General features: G+C 36.7%; 1 protein-coding gene across 9 annotated transcripts in view; it reads right to left on the bottom strand.

The window, feature by feature from the left end:
• Positions 1-627: 627 nt before the first annotated feature.
• Positions 628-20,567, bottom strand: part of HECTD1 (HECT domain E3 ubiquitin protein ligase 1) — a 61,687-nt gene continuing 41,747 nt past the window's right edge. For 7 of the 9 annotated variants that reach the window (XM_040065918.2, XM_040065923.2, XM_040065921.2 and 4 more), the window contains 17 exons: positions 19,111-19,332; positions 17,269-17,402; positions 14,587-14,743; positions 13,547-13,769; positions 11,100-11,154; positions 10,677-10,859; positions 10,112-10,322; positions 9,940-10,025; positions 8,281-8,408; positions 6,383-6,584; positions 6,101-6,238; positions 5,240-5,847; positions 3,633-3,711; positions 3,428-3,521; positions 2,991-3,141; positions 1,982-2,126; positions 628-1,583 (listed from right to left, as the gene is read on the bottom strand). In XM_040065918.2, the coding sequence (XP_039921852.1) occupies positions 1,446-1,583; positions 1,982-2,126; positions 2,991-3,141; positions 3,428-3,521; positions 3,633-3,711; positions 5,240-5,847; positions 6,101-6,238; positions 6,383-6,584; positions 8,281-8,408; positions 9,940-10,025; positions 10,112-10,322; positions 10,677-10,859; positions 11,100-11,154; positions 13,547-13,769; positions 14,587-14,743; positions 17,269-17,402; positions 19,111-19,332 (2,954 nt within the window). In that variant the 3' untranslated portion in view covers positions 628-1,445. The remainder of the gene's footprint in view (positions 1,584-1,981; positions 2,127-2,990; positions 3,142-3,427; positions 3,522-3,632; positions 3,712-5,239; positions 5,848-6,100; positions 6,239-6,382; positions 6,585-8,280; positions 8,409-9,939; positions 10,026-10,111; positions 10,323-10,676; positions 10,860-11,099; positions 11,155-13,546; positions 13,770-14,586; positions 14,744-17,268; positions 17,403-19,110; positions 19,333-20,567) is intronic. The other 2 variants (XM_040065924.2, XM_040065926.2) reach the window with 2 other exon arrangements.

The following is a 20,567-nucleotide window of genomic DNA, read 5'->3' as shown; positions in this document are numbered from 1 at the left end:
CCCTCCAATTTTGCATTAGGGAGAATCAAAAAGCAATGCTGTGAAAAGAAATCTGGCACTAACCCGATGTGTATGTGCAAGGCAGAGTCTTTTGGCAAGCCTGTCACAGCAGTGGCCTGAGAAAATGTTGTTACCAAGGACAACTGGCACAAAGCAAAACTTTTTACACAGATTCAACTACAATAGCCTTTTTCTTTTTTCTGGTATCAACTACTTAAAAATCTTTAAAACCATGTCAGCTTGCTTTATCTTACTTTAAGCCACATTTTTTCCAGTAAATACCATGTGCTAACACCAAGACAGCCAGTCCATCTCAAGTAAAGGTGAAGCAGCTGTATCATCTGACCCAGATTTTGTTCCAGTGTAATGAAGAACTATAGTCTCAGGTCACATGAGCTCACTGAAGAGCACCAAAACTTGCCACATGCAGGTTATCACTGCCAGATTCATTCTTGAGAAGTTCCACTTAACTCTGAAAAGATTTGAATACAGCAATGAATTTGTGAGATCACTAGTTCTCTTATGTAGTTCTTTTAACTTTTAAAGAAACCTTTAAAAAAGCATGGCACATTTTTCAGGACATGTACAGAGATTTAGTAAGTACTAATGAAGTATTCAGAAGAGACATTTTTATATGTTGCAAACATTTTAATGATTACTTTTGAGCTTACACATTGGGTGCTTTTTTTTTTTAAACTTCAAACTGCAACAAGTTAAATAAATGTTTATAATATACAAAGAAAATACAACCGAAAGTAAAACTTGCTTTAAGTGTGCCTTGCACTAGGAACCAGTGTTTTTTAATAGCTTTATTTTTGAGCCACACAAACACACTTAAGGATTTGATCTTTATAGCAGGGCATTCGAGAAATCAAAATATATTCCCACTTGAAAGAAAAAGAAGAAAAAAACATGGTTGTGCATGATTATACGCAAAAACCCACTATAATACTCCAATAGTGCAGGCACCATTAAAAAAGAAAAGGCTGGAGATGCCCATTAAGTCTAAATTTTAAAGGAAGCAAGTTTCTGACCAGTTAGCTTAAAGCCAGCAAAACAGGGATCAGTGATGGCAACTGTAGTGTACAGGGTATTAAAAGACAAACTTTACACAATACGCTGTTAGAAATTTGTATCAGTGAACACTGAAAATCTGATGATCTGTTCTTTGGAACAGTCAAACAGAAACACCTTAACTTCCAGTTGTGCAAGCCCTTGAAGCATCACACAGTGTTCTGTGCCAATTTCTTGCTGGCTGTGTAGTTACAAGGATTTATTTTGTCATTAGCAGCTAACAAACATTCCACATTTTCCTAAAGCCTCACAGGTGAAAAAAAGGCAAGTCTCGTCAGAGCACAGCGTGGAGATCGTATTTTTTGCACACAAACACAAGAGGCTTCGCTAGTATCAAAAACACTTCCACGTCCCAGGCTGCGGTCAGGGGCTCAGTTGAGATGGAAACCTTTCTCCATGGTAGCGGCTAGCAGACGCTCCCTCATAATCTCCTCGGAGGAATACTCAGGCAACTTTAGGTAATGCACGCATGTATTCACTGATGGATAACTTGCATCTGTAGCATCAACCTGAGGAAAAAAACCAATGTTTACTGCAGTTGTTCACAACACTCGGTATGGAAGTTAAAAGTTGTAGAGCCCTGTAATTCATGGCACTTGCTGCATACCTAACACCAGTTGTCAAGAAACAAAAGCATCAGCAAAACTACAGGCCAGTTTATAAATACACTTGCTTTATATGTACATTAATACTTTGATATTTAAATATGTGAATTATATATTAAAATATATGAGAGAGAGATATATATCGTATCAGAGAGCAGACCTGAAACAAGAGGTTAGTATTAAAACTTAAGCGTGGTGCCATAAATTAAATAACTAAAATAAAAATGATCATTGTAAATGCAGAAACTCTTGCATTGCCAAGCCCAAGCAGCTGGTTTAAGGGAGCCTGGGAGACGCCTTACCTTGCGCACAACAGTGAGCCGGGGGTGGAGGTTTGCCAGCCCTCCTGGTGGGAGTGTCGAACAGCCAGTGGTGAACTGCAGAAAAGCCTTCCTCTCATCCGAAGACATTCCACACAAGACTCTCACAAATCGAAGGAATCCAGGGCTTAAAATAAAGTAAAATAATTAGTTCTGATAACACTCCGGGGGGGGGGGGGGGGGGTTTGGCGGTGTTCTAAAACTTGACACAGCAGAATTGCTATCTTTTGTCATGTTTAAGCAGACATGGTAAGATTCTAGGTCCTGTTAAGTACTAAGACTAAAACATCCTTAAATCCAATAAAATAGTCTTTAATCTCCTTGCAGAGTATTACACAAAAAAATGTAGGTACATGGTTATCTTGGGGTGTTATTTGGGTATCTTGCATTTGAGTGCATATGACTGGGAAGAGAAGTAGAGCTCAAACACTTCAGCAGGCTTATTGTAACACAGTTCCAGAAGTAATTTGCATGTTACTGCTACCAAACATGACAAGTAGCAAAAACAAATCCCAAACCCCACAAACCTGAAAACATCAAGACCACCTTCTGATAGCCAGCCACCCGTAAGTACATTTGTCTACTGCATAGGACATTTTGTTTTTTAACTACACCTCAAGAGAAAGGAGTAAGAAATACGGGCAAAGTAACAACTGTACATGGCCAGAAAAAATTATAACTACTCTCAAACATGAGAATAAAAACCTCTAAAATCTATTTTTAGTAATCTGTGTTAGCCTGCCATTATGTTTTCACTAGTTGCTTGTATTTGAATATTTTTTAACCTTCTCTCATCATGAAACTACCAAGCACCTTCTAATCTATCTGTTGTAAGACATGGTTATTTCATGCAGTTTTAGACAATCACCTCCTCTTCAGTAACCACCAGTTTCATCCAATTTGGCATCTTAATCTAATGAACATTCTGGACATTCTATCACATAACATTTTCTGTTAGCTACTATTTTAAAATCACTCAGAATAAAAGTACCTATCTCTTGTATATCCGAGTTTGGGTTCGGTGTAATTGATGATATCCTCAGCTGCCCAAGAAGGTGACTGATTTCCACAAAGAATCATCTGAACCTCTTCATGGCTGAAGGAACTCAGCTTCTCCATTGGAAAGACTCTATTGAAGCCATCTTTAATTTACACAAGATACAGTTATAAACATGAGTCCAAATGATGTTTATAAAATAATGTCAGCATTTAAATTGTATTTTATTCAAACCAGAAACCATCAATAGTTTCTTAATTAAGGTAAACAGAACATCTTCACAATTAAAAACAGCACAAGTAATGGAAAAAATCTGAAATTAGTATCTTACCTATTGCATTCTTAAGTAAAAAGCTTATTTTTAAAACCAGCATGCCCTAAACACCCATTATTCCGCCTAACTGCATATATGTTGTTATATTTACAATTACCTCTGAAGGCCTCCATTTGTTTCTGTATACCAGTATGCATGCAGAAGTCAAACATGAGATCTACATACTCCTCTGCATTATCCATTGTTACAGTCTGCAAAGAGAGTAGATATATACTGTAAGAATTCACTGTTCATTAAAGTTACTGTTGAGGCAATGAAAATTTAACTGCTGGTTAAATTGTAAAGGTAGGTTATTTTCTTACCTCATCTTCACCACCTGGCTTGAGATCCACAGCTGTAAACCCATATACTTTGGATGAAGGGCAAAACTGAAAATTCAAACTTCAAAATACAAAGGAAGTTAATAATTTAAAACAAATCTGCTACTGCTTTTGTAAACACACCAGATTTACAACCTGTCATGCCCAAAATCACCTCACTGGATTTCAAACCATTGTGAGTGGATCACTTTGAACCACTGCTCATGTATATACAAAAGCACAGCACTACAAACAGTAATGGACTACACAGATAATATGTGTTTCAAACATATGGTGTGCAAATGCATATTCTCACTCTCTATTTATTTGGATTTGATAACCACTCAAAATTTTATAAATTTGATATCTTTAAGCGATCAGCTTCAAAACTACTCAAACCATTTTAGTTCACAAATTCAGAAAAATAATTTCTATTAAATTCCAGTAATAACAATTACAGAGCCACTTAACCTATTAGGCATTTAGGCCCTTGAATAGTGCTACTTGCTTTCTCTCTGCTAAAAGGGCTAAATTCCACAAGCTCTTTGAGGATATAAAGCTATTATGGATCATAGACAGAAGGCCTACAAATATAGGGAAGGATCTAGAGCCATACAAGTGGGTGAGGTCACTTGGTCTGTTCAGCTTGGACAAGAAGAGACTGAGGGGAGACCTCACTGCAGTTACAACTTCCTCACAAGGGGAAGAGGAAGGGTGAGCACTGATCTCTCCTCTGTGGTGACAGTGACAGGACACGAGGGAATGGCCTGAAGCTGTGTCAGGGGAGGTTTAGATTGGATTTTAGACAAAGGTTCTTCACCCAGAGGGAGGCTGGGGCACTCCAAGAGGCTCTCCAGGGAAGCAGTCACAGCACCAGCCTGGCAGAGTTCGAGAAGTGTTTGGACAATGGTCCCAGGCACAGGCTGTGACACTTGGGGTTGGTGCTGTGCAGGTTGATCCTTGGGGGTTCCTTGCAGCTCATGAGAGTCTACAATTCCAATGCCATAAGTAAGGACTGAACTCTGACACTATACAATTTTTGTGGCACAACATGACTTTAACAAACCATAATATTAATGGTAAAACACCTGTTGTTTCAAAGGACATATTTAAAACTAGGAGAATGACATCCTGACTTGGGTTTACACAAGTAAACTTAGGAGTACATTGTATTTTACAGTTCCTGAAAGTCAACACGTGTTCTGTTTAACATGGACTCAAACGCTGCACTAGGAACACAATCTGAAATGTCAATCTATACTCTTTAAAAGCTCTCCAAAAAACTTGATAAATTTCAAGTTATCATAGCAAAGAAATTACTGCATCACCCTTTTTTTAAAGCTGTGGTTTTACAAATACTTGCGTTTACAAGTATTTATGTTTCCAGAGTCATCCATCACTGCAGCACAGTCACATTTAAGATCAGGAAACTGAGCAGGTGAGAAGAGAAAATCCTCAAACAAAGGAAAAAGCATATGGCTGCATCTCTATGGATTCCTCCTTGCAATGATGATATTTAAAACTAAGAAATCTTCATTTGTAATTATGCGTTGGCTTCTATCTCTAAAACAACACTGTTTGCCTCTCTAAAAATAAATACAAAAACTTACCCCAAATCCTCTATGCTAAGAGGAGGCCCCGAACCTGATGGATTCTTCAGCATTAATTCCTGCAGTTTTGTGTTCTTTTCATCTTCTGACAGATTTTTGTTGCTTAAAATTTGACGTCTTTTAATTGCAAGGTCCTTAATTTCTTTTAGAAACCTAGCTCTATGTGGGTTTACTAATTCAAAGTCTTCCCATGTCAAAATTCCATTAAACCAGGCAGGAGGCTTAGGTTTTGGTGGATCAAGAATAAATTCTGATTTGGAGTCTTCTTCCAGACTTCCTACTGACAAAGAATCATGTCCTTCTTCTGTAGAAGCCTCTGACTGACTTTCAGTACAGTGCAAGTCTCTGTCACCCCGTGATTCATATATCAACTTACTCATGTTACTTTTAATGTCCCCCATACACATGAGTTTAAAAAAAGGCTTAGAAATGGGTAAATCCACAAGTCTATTGTCCTGAATGCATTTAGCCAAGAAAATTCCAAGGAAATGAAAGAGTTTGGTTATTCTTTCAAGTTCATCACTATCTTGTGGGAATGGTGCTGTAAACAGTCCGCATGATCTCTGTACATAGTAGCCAGGCGGTTTCAATCCGCCACCAATATCAACCTGATTTAAGAGACAGACAAAAAAAAGCAGACATGGTTAAAGGTGGATTTAATTAGATATCTGCACTGTCTAACTCTTTATACTCTACTGCTCCGTTAAAAAGAAAAGAGTTAAAAAAACAAACTGTGGACCAGAGTGGTCATTCTTCACCATGATGACTAGCTGCTGTATGAACATGTCTTCTTCCTTCCTGGATGTCTAGCTGGTTTTTCTTTACACAAGTACACCATTTAAAATACAAATTAAAATATACCTGACGGGACTCATCATCTGGAAAATCATCATCACAAAGCCAAGTTCCCAAATCTGTCCTCTGAAATTCTGCTGCCACCAACGCATAAAATTCCAAGGTAGGACCCAAGCCTGTTCCTTCCTCCCCTAAAAACTCAACCTAGAAAAACATAAGAAAAATTAATAGTAAAAGAAAACCCTAGTGAAATGTTCAGCGTCGGTTATGGAACAGGATATTCAATATCCTGTCCAGTACATTAGAAATAGCTATCTAACCTCGCTCTGCTAGGCAGATGTGCTTTACCTCTAGAACAGATTTTCTGTCTGCATGAATCTGCATGACATTTTCTGCCCATTCCATCAAGGATTCACCTCGCGGAACTTTCACTCTTTCATGTTTGAGGCGTCCAACTCTGAATTCTCCTGGATCATCACGTCGCACTGTGCTCGTGGTCCTTGTCCGTTCAACAGTGGCTTCACGCCTGTTCTGCAGCCATACAATTGCTCTGGAAAAAAAACAAACACCAGTTGTTTAAAACTTCCATGTCTTCCAGCATGAAAACTTGAAAGTAGTCACCAGTAAAAAGTGACTTGTTAAGTACTAATTACCTCCTAATTGTTTTAGGTAGAAACCAAACAAAACTATTTATCAACCTGAAATGTCCCAAAATATGGGCTGGTTCATATTTTATGAAGTCAGAAAACTAAATAATTTCTAATCTAAGTGCCAGCTTGATGAGAGCACTAATGAAAATACACAGTTCTTGATCTGAATCCCTATAGTTTTCACATTGCAGTGGGAAGAACAAGAAGTATTTACTGTTGAACCTTAATCTCAGATGCTCAAAACGGTTTACTGACATGTATTACACCTTTCATTATATACTGTAAGCAGTTGCACATCATTTCACTGATACCAAGTTTTGCAGATTTATTTACTTACATACTCCTTAGAAAAACACAGAACCATGGTTCAAGTGCAGTCATAGCCAAATTGACCCATGTCAGTGAAGAATAGCTGCCTTTAATAGCAGTATTTATACAAAGTCAAATTTCCAAATTTTTGTATGTATTATCATTTATGCAGCAGCAAACTATCTACAAAGCTACCACCTGTTGATTGTTTTGCAAATAGAGCCAAGTGTCATGACAGATACAGAGTGTACACAGCCACAGTTCATACAGAATATATGAGTTTTAAGAACTACTTCCAGTGTTTTAAGAGCTTAAGAAAGCTCTTTACTTACAAAGTAAATAACATGCAATGTTTCCTGAGGGATCTCTTTAAAATGCAGCTTTTCTAAAAATTATTTTCTACTAAAACAAAACAAAAAATACCCCAATACATGGACCATTTTTCTGTAAAAGTTAAAATTTTTACACAATAAAAAGATTTAAACTCATGTGTTGCAAGAGAATATCTTTTCTTCTTTTCCTTTTTCTTTCTTTTTAAATACCTCATTTTATACTCTTCATGAGGCACTTCTACTGCATATAAGACAAAACAGTAATTTTCGCAACTCTCTACCCTTTGATTTGGAAAACAAAGTGTAGCAACAGCAAAAAACCCCTCAAAAGCTAATTCTTCCTTCTCATTACAGAAAAGTATACCAGCAAAAAGGTTCACACTGTCTACATACTCTCAAGGTTATGACTACTGCAATCAAAATATTTTACGATTCCAAGGTAACCAAGAACTCTAGAGATAACCTTAAATGTTTTAAAGTCTGGTTTTGTTCCAGTTCCATTATGCAGCTTATAGTAACTTTCAAAATAGCATATTTTTCTTATTTATTTTTCTGTTTTGTTAAAACATTAATGAATTAAAAATCATCAGTTTGTGGAACTATAAAAATATATGTGTTTCCACAAAACTTTTAGTTCATATGATCCTCCAAATATTTTCTATTTTGTAGTCCTTTATGCAATGTACTGAAATCCAGACAAATTGGCCAGTAGGATATCTAGCTGTAAGTACATGAGCAGGTCTTCAGCTTAAGTTGAAAAATGAAATTCCTTTTCATTCTGAGCTTGTTCATCTTCTTCCTTCCATTATCCAAAATTATTCTAATTTGGCAAGAAAAAATTGTCTCTTTAGGATTAAGGTCCTAAAAAAATCAGGAATTTAGAAACTATTATATGTAAAAAATGAAAAGGAAGCCATCATGCTTTTAAATTTTTTTTTTTTTTTTTTTTTTTTACCTTGATGCTCCAAATGCTGTACATGTGAAGTACAACTGTCTTGTTTCAAACGGAATTAAGAAAGGACACTTGCTTGTCAGCTGCTCACACCAGTCTGGCAAAGCTCCACTTGCTAGTGCCAAGGGTTCCTGTAGTTTGGTGCAAGGAATAAAGTAAACACCAGTGTTAGTAATGTTAGGTGGTCCCAACAAGTTTGTAACTAAGTACATACACAGCAAACACACCCAAGGACAGTTTTTATCTGCACTTGAATAAGTTTCTTTCTTCTCAGCACTTGAGATTTTTTTTCCCCCTTTTAAATGCTATCAACATGGAAGCTGTGTGATGAGCAGCTGAGCTCACTTCAGCCTGTTCAGCCTGGAGGAGACTGAGGAGAGACATCATTGCAATCTATAACTTCCTCTTGAAGGGAAGAGGAGGAGCAGGCACTGATCTGTTCTCTGGGGTGACTGGTGACAGGACTCAAGGAAATGGGCTGAAGTTGAGTCAGGGGAGACTAAGGGTACATATTGGGAAAGGACTGTTTACCCAAAGGGTGGTTGGGCACTGAAGAGGCTCCCCAGCACCAGCCTGCCAAAAACCATTTAGACAATGCTCTCAGGCACAGTGTGCGACTCTGGGGATGTCCTGCACAGATCCAGGAGTTGGATTCGATGATCCCGATGAATCCCTTCCAACTCAGCATACTCTGTGATTCTAAGTCCATAAAGTTTCTAGGACTTTAGAGTGGACACGGGGTGCTTTGACACAGACACTAAAAGCTGTAGTAAATGTGTGGGATATACACTACACAAAGCACTGTGGGGAGATCTAAGTACCTAATTACCTGGAAAGAATTACTCCTGAGTTTTGCCCAAAATAAATTAGATATTACCATTTCAATATCAGAAGACATGAAAGAAACTTGATGGTAGAAAATTATTCCCTTGAAATATTATTACAGTTCTTTCTGAAATACAATTATAATAAACTATACTACAGAAATTATTACTACAAGGATGTTCATGGTGCCAGAATAGTCTTTGAAAGAACACAAAAACTTGAAACTTCTAAAAAACAAAATAGTTAGGACAATGTGACTGAAAAAAAAAAAAAAAAAACCAACCAAACCTCAAAAAGCACACAAGGGCTAATTATGCTGAGAATTTTCTTTAATCTTTTTTTGAAGAAAATGTAGTTCTGGAGAACTATATCCTAAAGTTTTCCTTCTAATGTATCTAACTAACATAGTACCAAGAGGATGCTTTCTAAATGCTATTTTTGAAAGCTTTATGTAGAATGTATGAGTAATAAAAGGTCTCCGAACCCTAATATAATGAATTGTGTTTTTACATTATAATCAGGCAGACATACACACATTACACTGTAACATCGATGTCCGGTACAAGAAAAGGTTATTATTCATAACCAAAATATATCAAATAAAAAAGTTTTGTATGCTTTGTATAAAAACAAACTGCATGGTTTTATTCAGACTAGTCTGTTCTTACAGAATTTACTCATTCAAAATATAAGGAAGAAAATATGTATGAAACAATTCAAAAATCAAAAAATGGCAAAAAAACCAGTAATTTTAAACAGTCAAGGTAAGGAAGAGAATAACAAAGTCCTAAAAAAATACTTCATATACACACTGTGTATAACGTATTTGTGTAATACCTCAATCTGTTGCAGAATCTTTGTAGTGATTTTTTTACTTGTGAATTCATCGGGTGGAAAGTTAAACTGAGGATGCTCATCTCCTTCTGAAAATAATCAAGAGAAAAGTTTTCTTTTATTTTTTTTGTTTTCATTAAAATATTTCAGAAGCTCTGCAAAATAACTAAGTTACCTTCTTGAGAAGTCCGTGCTGTATAAGGGTCACTGGCAACTATATACAAAATTCTAAGTAACTGTAGAACATCTTCTACTCCACAGGAGTTCTGTCCGCTACCAGCTTTGGCCTGGGGCTGTTCCTTGGCCAAACTAAGGATATCAGAATTTTGAAGAGTAGAAATGGCCCCTTGACTCAATCCAGATTTTGATCCATGTTCACAAAAATCCTGTAAAAAAAAAAAAGGTTAAGAATGAAAACAACTTGTGTTGCTGTCTTTAGGACTGTATTCCAAGTTGATTTGAAAAAAATCAAAAAAAAAAGTTACTGTGTTCAAACTTAACACTTAATTAAACTGTGCATAGCGCAAATCATGATTCAAATGCATTTTAACACAACTACATTTAACAGAACACATTAAAATAAAAAGGCAAGAGCAGCAAAACCTAAATTTGAAACTGGCTTTTGAACATTCAGCTTCCCTGTAAATACCATGGCTCTCCCTCCACAAGAATCTTTAAAGCTGCAAAACAAAGCACACAGCCATTCATAATAAAAGAAAAGTTTTGATGCAGACATATACCTTGTATGCAGCTATGAGCTGGGAACAATTTCTGTTTTTCCTAATACTTTTATTAGTGCCGGTTAATTTCCAGTGGCGCAGGAAAGCTGAGTCTGCATTCTTCTGCAGGTAGGTTATCAAGTCATTCTTTGGTAATTCATCAGTGCCAAGGTACTGCTCCACATGCTCTACTGACCAGCAACCCTACAACAGGAACCACCAAATGTTGGTTTTTCCTGATTGTAAAGTCTTTAAGATTTCACATGCAATACATAATGTATTTTTTTAAAAGGAGCATGCATTTACAAATATACTCACTAATATTCTTTAAGTAATTGAAAACTGTTAGTCCTTTTTAATGTAGCATTTCAAAAATTGCAATAATATTTCTTTTGCTTTTATTAAAACAGCCATAAAACACAAAGGCACAGAAGTAGGTCTTACCATTTTTCCACTTTCTTTCTCTTTATCAGAATCCTTCATTTCTCTGTACATGATTCTAGACATCAAAACAATGAGTTAATATTTCACACTCACAGCACATCCTCTAAATTCTGAGGTTATACATTGACTTGTTAGGTATCAGTGACATTTAGATAATGTGATGGAAAACAGCAACAGCAGCTGCTCCTTGCTGCACAGAACATCTGAGATACCCTGACGCAGCAAAGTTCTTAAGCTTTGTTCTCATGATGTTGGCATTTATCTTGCAAAGTATTTAATTGATGTTTCCTTAATTGAGACTTGAGTAATCAAACAACCTTCATTGTGCCAATTTCCCAAATCAGCTTTAGATTTTTCACTACGCATGCACCAACTCTTTAAAATTTTGAAATCCTAGGGAAGCTTGCTGTGCATTAACTTAGAAGATATGCACATTTACAACTATTTCTAGTGTTTTCTAACTAAAAACCAGTTTGTTACAGCATGCAATTTTTGACAGAAGGCAACTCAGAAAACAGGTGCAACACATAAGCACTGATGAAATCTGAACTACAGTTAAAAATACTGCAGTTGTCGCTTTCATACAAACTATTCTTCTAGTATGACAGGAGTTGCATCTGAGTAGTAAACAGAAAACACTCCCCATCATACAGCCCTACAATTTCTGTCTATTACTATAAAGCTAGTATGGTCAAATTAACATTGAGAGAGCTGAGATACGAAGGGCCCTCAAATATCATGTTTAAATAGAATTTCCTGTATTTTAGCTTAAGTCCTTTTTTCTTGTTATCCTTTCACATGTCACAACAAAGAAAAGCCCACAGTCTGGCTTCCCTATGTCCTTCATCAGGTATTCATACATGTTGGTAAGAGCCCACAAGTCTTTTCATCCTGGCTAGACAGATCCAGATCCCTCAGACTCTTCCTTGTATGACAGAAGCAATCAGCCTTTTAATCATCCTAGCAGCCTCTTGCTAGACTCACTCTGGTGTCCATGTCTCTGGTACTGAGGAGCCAGACACAGCACTGCAGGGACACAGCACCGCAGGTGTTTCTCACCAGTGCTGAGCAGATGGGCATGATCACCTCACTCAACCCTCCTAATACAGCCCAGGGTGCTGCTGAACTTCTTTGCTACTGGGGTCCATAGCTGGCTCACGTTTAACTTTATGTCCACTCGGACCCTCAGAGCCTTTTTCAGCCAGCTGGCCTCCAGCCTGAATTGGCACATGCAGAGTTACTCTTCCCCAGCTGATACATTTCACATGTCCCTTTGTGAAGTGTCAGGAAGTTCCTGTCTCCCCATTTCTCCAGCATGATGAGGTCTCTTAGAATGGCAGCACCACCATCTGGTCCAACAGTGACTCCTCCCCAGTTCTGTTTTGCCTGCAAGCTGAGGGTCTGCTCTGTCCCATCATACAGTCCACTCATGTAGATGTTTAAACAGTCCTGGACTCCTCATCAACCCCTGGGGTACACCAGCTGGCCTTTACACGAAGGACCACAACCATCTGAGCCCAGCAGTTCAGGCATTTTTCAGACTCTATCTAGTCCATGCTTTCTAATTTTGTCAGTGAGAGAGAAAGCGTTGAAAGCCTTCTTGAAGTTGAGGAAAGTAACATCTGCTGCTTTCTTCACATCCACTGAGCTAGGCATATAGTAGAAGGCTATAAGGCTGCTTAAGCATGATTTTCTCTTCATAAATCTATGCCACCTAGTTTCAATCACGTTCTTCTCCTTCATCATTTGAGAAAGGTCTCCAGGACCTAGATCTTTTCTGCCTTTGTGAGAGGCAGGAATGACACTTCCTTTTCTCCGATTCTCAGAAGTATCTCCCAGTCCTCATAATAAATATAATAGAGAATGGACAGCTCCCATGGGTACATTCCACTGGGTCCCATAGATTTGGATGTCGAGTAAGTGTCCACTAACCAAGCTTTTGCCATTCACATATTACCAGATTCAACTCCAGACGTGCTCTGGCTTTCCTAATGCTCTGTTTTCAAGTTCACACAACTAGGATTCCTCCTAGATCACTTGACCCTTTTTCCACTCCTTGCATGCTTCCTTTTCATGCTTTTTTGTTCATCCATGCAGGTCTCCTACTAACTCTGTCTGACTTCCTACATATTAGTATGGACTGCTCTTGAGTAAGTAAAGAGAAAGTGATCCTTGAAAAAAAAAAAATCAACTCTCCTGGACTGCTCCTTTCACCAGGCCTATAATCCCATGGGAATGTTCCAAGCAGATCCCTAAAGGTTATGATTTTTTTCTTGGTTTTGCAGGCACAGCAGTAGTTTTAAAACCAGTAATAACAACCTGCCATATACACCAAAAAAATCTAATCCTAGCATTACTTATTACAGAGGAGAAGTTAGAAAAACTAACATCCTTTTCTTAATCAGTCACAGTGTTCTCTACACAGAATAATTAACTGGTGAGCTTACGTGTATGTTGGCTCCCAAATACGTCTAAGTTTGTCAGATTTCACGCTGCCATTACAGGAAAGCTGTAACAATTTCTGTACATAGTAAAAGATGGTAGATCGAAAGTTTGTGAGGGGCAGTTCTACTTCTCGAGTTGTTCCGAGACCCGAAACTTTCAAGGTAAGTGCTAAACGTGGCGAAGGCATGCACTCGACCTCTTCCAAGAGTTCTGAATGAGGTGTACCTGCAAAAATCATTGGAGAACCCTTAACACAAAATATATAATGCATGACAAGGTAGCTTAAATGTCAATAATGTGGTTCAATAAGGAAGTGTAACGGCATGGCACACATGCCAAAGAGATGAGATGGAGTTCTAACTATGAACTAAATTATGACTGAACCATTTCTTTATGGGAGTAAAATTAACAGGAATTTTTGAAATCCCTACTGATCCCTATATCTTGGTAGCATCTTAGATACTATCACAGCACATGAATTCTTCTCCTACACAGTACCTTGCTTTCAGTTCTTCAAAATGGCTTATTTCCGCATATGCTAAAACCTCTCTGTATTCCTCTCTGTAATGAACATTGAGCACATTCACAGTGCTGAACAACAATGAACTAAGGAGCAAGATCAGGTGTTGTGCTGCTAACCATACACACTGCTCCATCACTGTATTACCTTGCCCCTGCCTCAGCTTTGCACTGTTTCAGCACATCCTCTCCAATCACATCTATTCTGGGTAGCTTAAACACAGTGAAGTCCCTGCAGGTTGAACCAGGCATCTTTATCACATCTTTAGCATATCAAGAGATTTTATTACTTATCATGGTAAGAGATGACCCTAGTTAAACTCCTAAATTTGCTTATTTTACACAGCACTTAATTTACTTTTCCCTCAATAATGCTTAGATCTGCAGAGGTAGATGAAAGCCACACAGCCATAAGAGCATGTTGTACTGATTAACAGTGACAGCCTCCCCAGATCCAGAGGGCCATTAACAGTGAATCTCCACCCTAAAGCCAGATTAAGCATCACACATTCTGTCAGCATACCTGGTGGAGGGATTTCTAGGTCAGTTGTCTGCTGCACATTAGTACGACCAGGTCTTGGGTCAAAAGCAGGAACCAAAGCAGAAAACTGCCGTTTCAATACGTAATCATCATCCCATGTTCTTCTACGGCCTCCTTTGGTTTCATACTCCTCTTCTTCCTAAAAAAACCACCCAAACAAACAAACAAATTTAAAAAAAAAAAAAAAAAAATTTTTTTTTTGATTCTGCTAAAGAGACTAATTTGATTTAAAAATTGAGAGTTCATGAATATAGTCACAAACTAAACTGCAACTCTACTCAGCTCTGGTAAGGCTGCATCTGGAATGCTGTATCCAGTTCTGGGCTCCTCAGTCAAGAGAGACATGAAGCTCCTGAAGAAGCCTCATGGGGGCTACAAATACGACTAAGGGACTGGAGCATCTCTCTTATGAGGAAAGCCCGGGGTAGCTGGGCCTGTTCAGCCTTAATAGGAGGCAAATGAGACGGGACTCCATCAATGTCTGTCAGTATCTGATGAGACAGTCAAAAAGATGGATCCAGGCTCTTCTCAGTGGTGCCAGCAATAGGACAAGAGACAGAAACTGATGCACAGGAAGTTCCACCTGAACTCGAGGAAGAACTTTACTGTGTGAGTTAACACAGGTTAACAGGTTGAGACAGGTTGTGTGTCAAACTGGAGATATTCCGGAGATACCAAGACACAATGCTGTGCCATGTGCTCTAGGGGGACCCTGACTGAGCAGGGAGGCTGGACTAGATGACCCACTGTGCTTCTTGCCAACCTTACCCATTCTGTCCTTTCATTATGTCTTCATTATGTTAATTTTCTCTATAAATTCAACATAAAATAAATCAAAGCTGGCACAGGTGTATTTGTAGTTTTTGGAAAGAATTAAACTTTCCATGAAGCGCCAGAACACAGGAAAATGGAGAGTACTTTAGACCAGCAAATTTGGTGTAGATGTTTTGTGTATTCAACAAATTTGCAACACGAGAGGTTCGAATATATCCAATGACATCAAAATAAACATATATATTTGTTTGAAAACAAGAAGCACTTTTTTCCAAAGTGTATATATATATTGATATATAATATATACACATTTTATCCAGAGATTAAATCAAGTATCAAAATACTTGAACTATTTTAGTGGGGAAAAGAATCTAATTTTCAATAAGCTTTAACACATATTAATTGGTTATGAATTTTCTACAACAAACTTTCAGTCTCTTCAGCTTCTCATTGAGAAGAATTGCATGGTTTATCAGAGGGAATAGTACTGGAACCCAAGAAAGGAAAATTTTCTTTTCCAGACCTGCTTCTTGATACGTACTCTAAAGCAAAGTCTATTTTAGCTATTTCTGCTACTTCCCATGAACAACAATAGTAACTCCATTTAATAATTTTTAAAACTGGTCAACGTTCTACAAAGTCACTGTTTGCATTGCAGATCCACTTAATTTGCACTGGCTTCATTTTTTTCCTAACTTGGAATTTTTGTGCAGAAGGTGAAACAACGAGATGTTTAGTCACGTACCTGAGTTTCTAATAAGACCATAAACACACTTGTTACCCTGGTTTTTCTGAGTTTTTTATAGCCTTTTGATTTTTCATAAAATGGAGTCAGATCTTTTTAGTTACTGTACAATATTAAAAGCAGTTCTACCTTTTCCCCACATATGTAACATAAACAAATCCTTTGTTTTTCATTCTCTGACCTTTGTTTGCATATTTCTAACCTGAAAACAATTGTAACTGACAGCTGGTCTGGCTTGAGAGGTGAAAACTCTAAAAGCCAATCTTCTGCTAGACCCACAAATGTATAAAAAGTAAGAAATAAAACAAAGAGGCTCTCTCTCCGCCCTGTCTCAGCCTTGAGCTGGACGGAGGAACCTCTGCTCTGCGAAACCTCTTGTCTGCGTGTGGCTGCTTTGTGTGTCGCGGTGACACACACTAAGTTAAAATGCTAAATATTTTGGCTCAAATGACATAAATATTTGCATATTAATTACAAGATGAAGTTTCTATAATTCCATAAAACAATATTTATATTTATTCTGTAAAACATTAAATTAGCATTAGTGAAATTTTCTATTTTTCTTCTTAGATGTTGCAATATTCATTCTGATCATTTCAGTGATGGTAGAAGCACTATTCATACCAGTAAAGAACAACCAAATGAAAAGCCAGAACTCCCAATAGTGTAGGCAAGAACCATGTGAACTACCATGCCAGGCTTTGTCTAGCCCCCACCCCATTGGTTTTTTTGTTGGGTTTCGGGGGTGTTCTTGAGAAGAGAGAGATTTCCTCTGGCTTGCTTCATACAGGTCTACAGTTAAACACACCCCAGAACTGGATCACTGGATATGCAGCAGCATATCCACAGTTATACCATTACATCAGCCTGTTAACTAGTGTCCCATCATTTCTACTGGCTGTCATCTTGTTCCCAGCCTAGTTTTAAGATGTTATTTCTGACCTGTAAGGTTTTGGGTATGGCGGTGTTTAAAAACACTTTTCTTGCGTTTTTGACTACATGCAAAAAACTAAATAAATCTAAATAAATTTGTTTTAACTAATGGAGATATTGTAGCTAGGAGCGCCTATTGCCAAAAAAAATCTGTGGATTTTTAAAGCAGCTGTTAGTCAATTAAGATACCATCAATGCTTACTATACCATACCATAACTTCTTCATATTCTTGATCTTCTTGGTTATCATCTTCATTTTCATCATCTTCTTCATCTGGTTCAGGTAGATCCTCATCATCATCTAACTCTGCCAACAGAGTACTAGCTCGGCAGCTATCAAGAAAATCTATAACACATATATATATATTTACATACAGAACAAAAGACAATTCATTTTTAAAGCAAAATTTTTAAAATAAAGAACAGAAGCATTTGAAAGAGTGAAAAAACAAACCTCATTTAAACCAGAAAAAGAAGATTAAAATACTGCTTATTGCATAACAGGAATAAAAGCTGTGACAAAAGCATACACCTGTTAAAAAGTGGATCCATGGATCTAGCCAACAGCATAACTATAGAAGCACTTAGTATTGGTACAACCAATAGTGATGATCAAGAGTGATCTGCTTCTCATCGGATTATAACACTTCATAATTACACTTACTTTAGATTACAAAAGGTCACCAGAAAATGGTGCACAACTGCATATTGTCTGTTTTTACGTCTCAATAATTTAAAAACAGGTGAGTGATGTAATTTCCACTAAAAATGTGTGGTTTAGACCTAAACTTACAATGTAAAGGACATATTAGATAAACATTTAAGAGTGATATTTTAAAGATTCAAATGCTAATTAATTACTGTAACAAGAAGTTGAAGGCAAAATTCCATTTTACTCACTTAGTACTAAGATTTTTAAAAAAACCACCCAGAACCAGAAAAGAAGTTCATAGCAATCCAAGGGGACTGGGATGAAGCTTTGAACTTTACCTTTTTCTATGCACATCTGTAACACCCAAACACCCTTTGTATTTTTGCTACCACCCCTACTGATACTTGAATACACTCTATTTGCTCAGTTGTTGGTGATATATTTTAAGACTTGTCACCCAATCAAAGTATCAAATTAATTAAGAGTAACTTAATTAAAAGAGTAAAGATAAACTATATACACAGATATATTAATCAACTGCCTCCAAGCAGTTCAATTCCAATATCCATTGAAATGACCAGAAATTTTTCAAGTAATTTCAAAAGGCAACAAAATAGAACACAGTCTTAATCAACAATATTTTAAATAAATCAAGTATCTTTCTTTCAAGAATATCTCACAACTCAATAAACTTTACATTAGGAATTATTTTCCCATATCCAACCCAGGTTTTTCTTGACTTCATTTTATCAGCTCAATTCCTATGTGTTACTGATCAAATTATCTAAATCTTCTTTCACTGCATTCATATGCCCCAAGTAACCTCTGTCCTAAAGTCTCTTCCTAGGGTATAGCGTCCACACAACTCTGGATCTGTTTGCCAAATAATGTAATTTTATTCTTCCTGTCAATTTTTGTGGGTTTTTCCAATTTTTTGCAATTACTATTAGGGCATTGAGATACCTGGAAGCTATTTTAAGGGTACAATGTGCCTAATGGTGGATGCTTTTCAATCAGAGTAATACAAGGTAAATCAGACTGGGCATGTAGCATGCCTATACAACACAACAAAAAACAATACTTTGATTGTAATTAGAAGTACATATACAAACTACATTAGGAGCTACACCTAATGAGGGAAAATATTCAAGTGCTTAGATAAACTGTATCATAAATAATAGTAATATGGGATAGAAACTGCTGAAAAGAAAGATATGAAAACAAAAGGAAATACTACTAGGCTAACATTATTTTACTTACTGCCTTACAGAACTAGTAACATACAAACAGCTCAACTTTCAAATACTTTTCAGTAAATATGAGAAAATCATAACAATGTGATAAAAGGAAAAGTCATTAATGGGAAGTCTAATGCTTATGTTCATTTAAAAATGAAACTTACCATATAAAGAATATTCTGCCTCCTGCCCTGTATCGCTCTCACTAGATGTTGATGTTAGGCTAGTAGTTAGAGTATTACTAAGCGACTGACCAACAGATAAAACTGTAGTTGCTGTAGCTACATTGCTGCTGCTAGTAACACTGGATGTAGACATGGTCACTGTTGATGTGGTACCAGTTGTAGTCAGATTAGGAAAACTTTGGGCACCCATAAGAGGAGAAGCTATAGATAAAGATATGGTAAGATAAAATAAATGATTTGATGACTTGAAGAGTACAACTTACATGCATGACTCCTGTGTTGAAAAATATATTTGGGGTTGAAAAATTATCAGTGTGTTATTTTATAATAAAGAACAACAGACTACAATGGGGAAGAGCTTCCCAAATGCAAAAGTGCACCTTAGAACATAGATGCCCACTTCTAAGCTTATTCCCTTGCAAACATTTACAATAAATAATTTTATCAAATAAATCCCCAAAATCCCACTATAAATCTGAAATTACTTAATTTTATTTTCAACATATGTAAAGAAGTTCTGAAATCTGTTACTCCAACATTGTGATCTGTCTTTAAGCCTAAAATGAAATTTAATATCTAAATTACAATATTATATAGTGCAAACAAGTTAATTATATATAAGTTAATTGGGAACAGAACATATTAAAACAAATGTGAAACTTGTGATTATTGTGTATTTTTCTAAGGTTCTTGAATCAGCTCTGACTTGTTATTTTTCACACAACTACTAAAATATATGTTCATCACAGTCAACAAGCTTGAACTGGCAGTACTGTGAAATGTATGGCTTATGTTGGATATTTTATAATTTTCAGAATAAGCAAGCAACAACTAAGAAGTTACCTTACCGCACATTCAAATAAAACAGTAAATGCATTTTAGTGAACAACTGAAACAAAACAGAATTCACGGCAGACTCAACAAAAATAACTTCAGATAGTGTACATAACTGAGCCTAAGTTATACTTATGTGCAACTACACATTTATATCCCAGTCTACAAAACACGTTCTCACACACTTATCTTTAAACAAGGAGAATAATCATGAGTTTGGAGAGAAAAAATTGAGGGGTCATTTATACTAAGAACTTAAGCCTTAGGTTTTTCAATCTAATTTTTCTGAACTTTATCAAATGCAAGTTTTTGAGTTTTAAAATAAAAATTTTCATTATTGCCATTTACATAAACTGAGAAATTGCCTTCTTAAAACAAAACAAAATAACCCAACAAAAAACACCCCTGCATTATTTTTACCAAAGTTTGCAGAGGTTACTACCCTGGAAGAAGGATATAACAAAGCTTCTTCCCTTAAGTGAATTTGGTAGCTTTTTTTGAAAAACAAATATTACTGTTTCTGCTTCCCTTCTCTGTTACATATAGTCACTACATACATCCCTGCACCTTATGAACATAGCTAACATTTTGCAAATAAAAAT

Source organism: Hirundo rustica, chromosome 6, assembly GCF_015227805.2.
Source record: "Hirundo rustica isolate bHirRus1 chromosome 6, bHirRus1.pri.v3, whole genome shotgun sequence".
Taxonomy (NCBI): Eukaryota; Metazoa; Chordata; class Aves; order Passeriformes; family Hirundinidae; genus Hirundo; species Hirundo rustica.
Note: the sequence above shows the minus strand (reverse complement) of the source record. Positions and strands in the feature narration are given on the sequence as shown.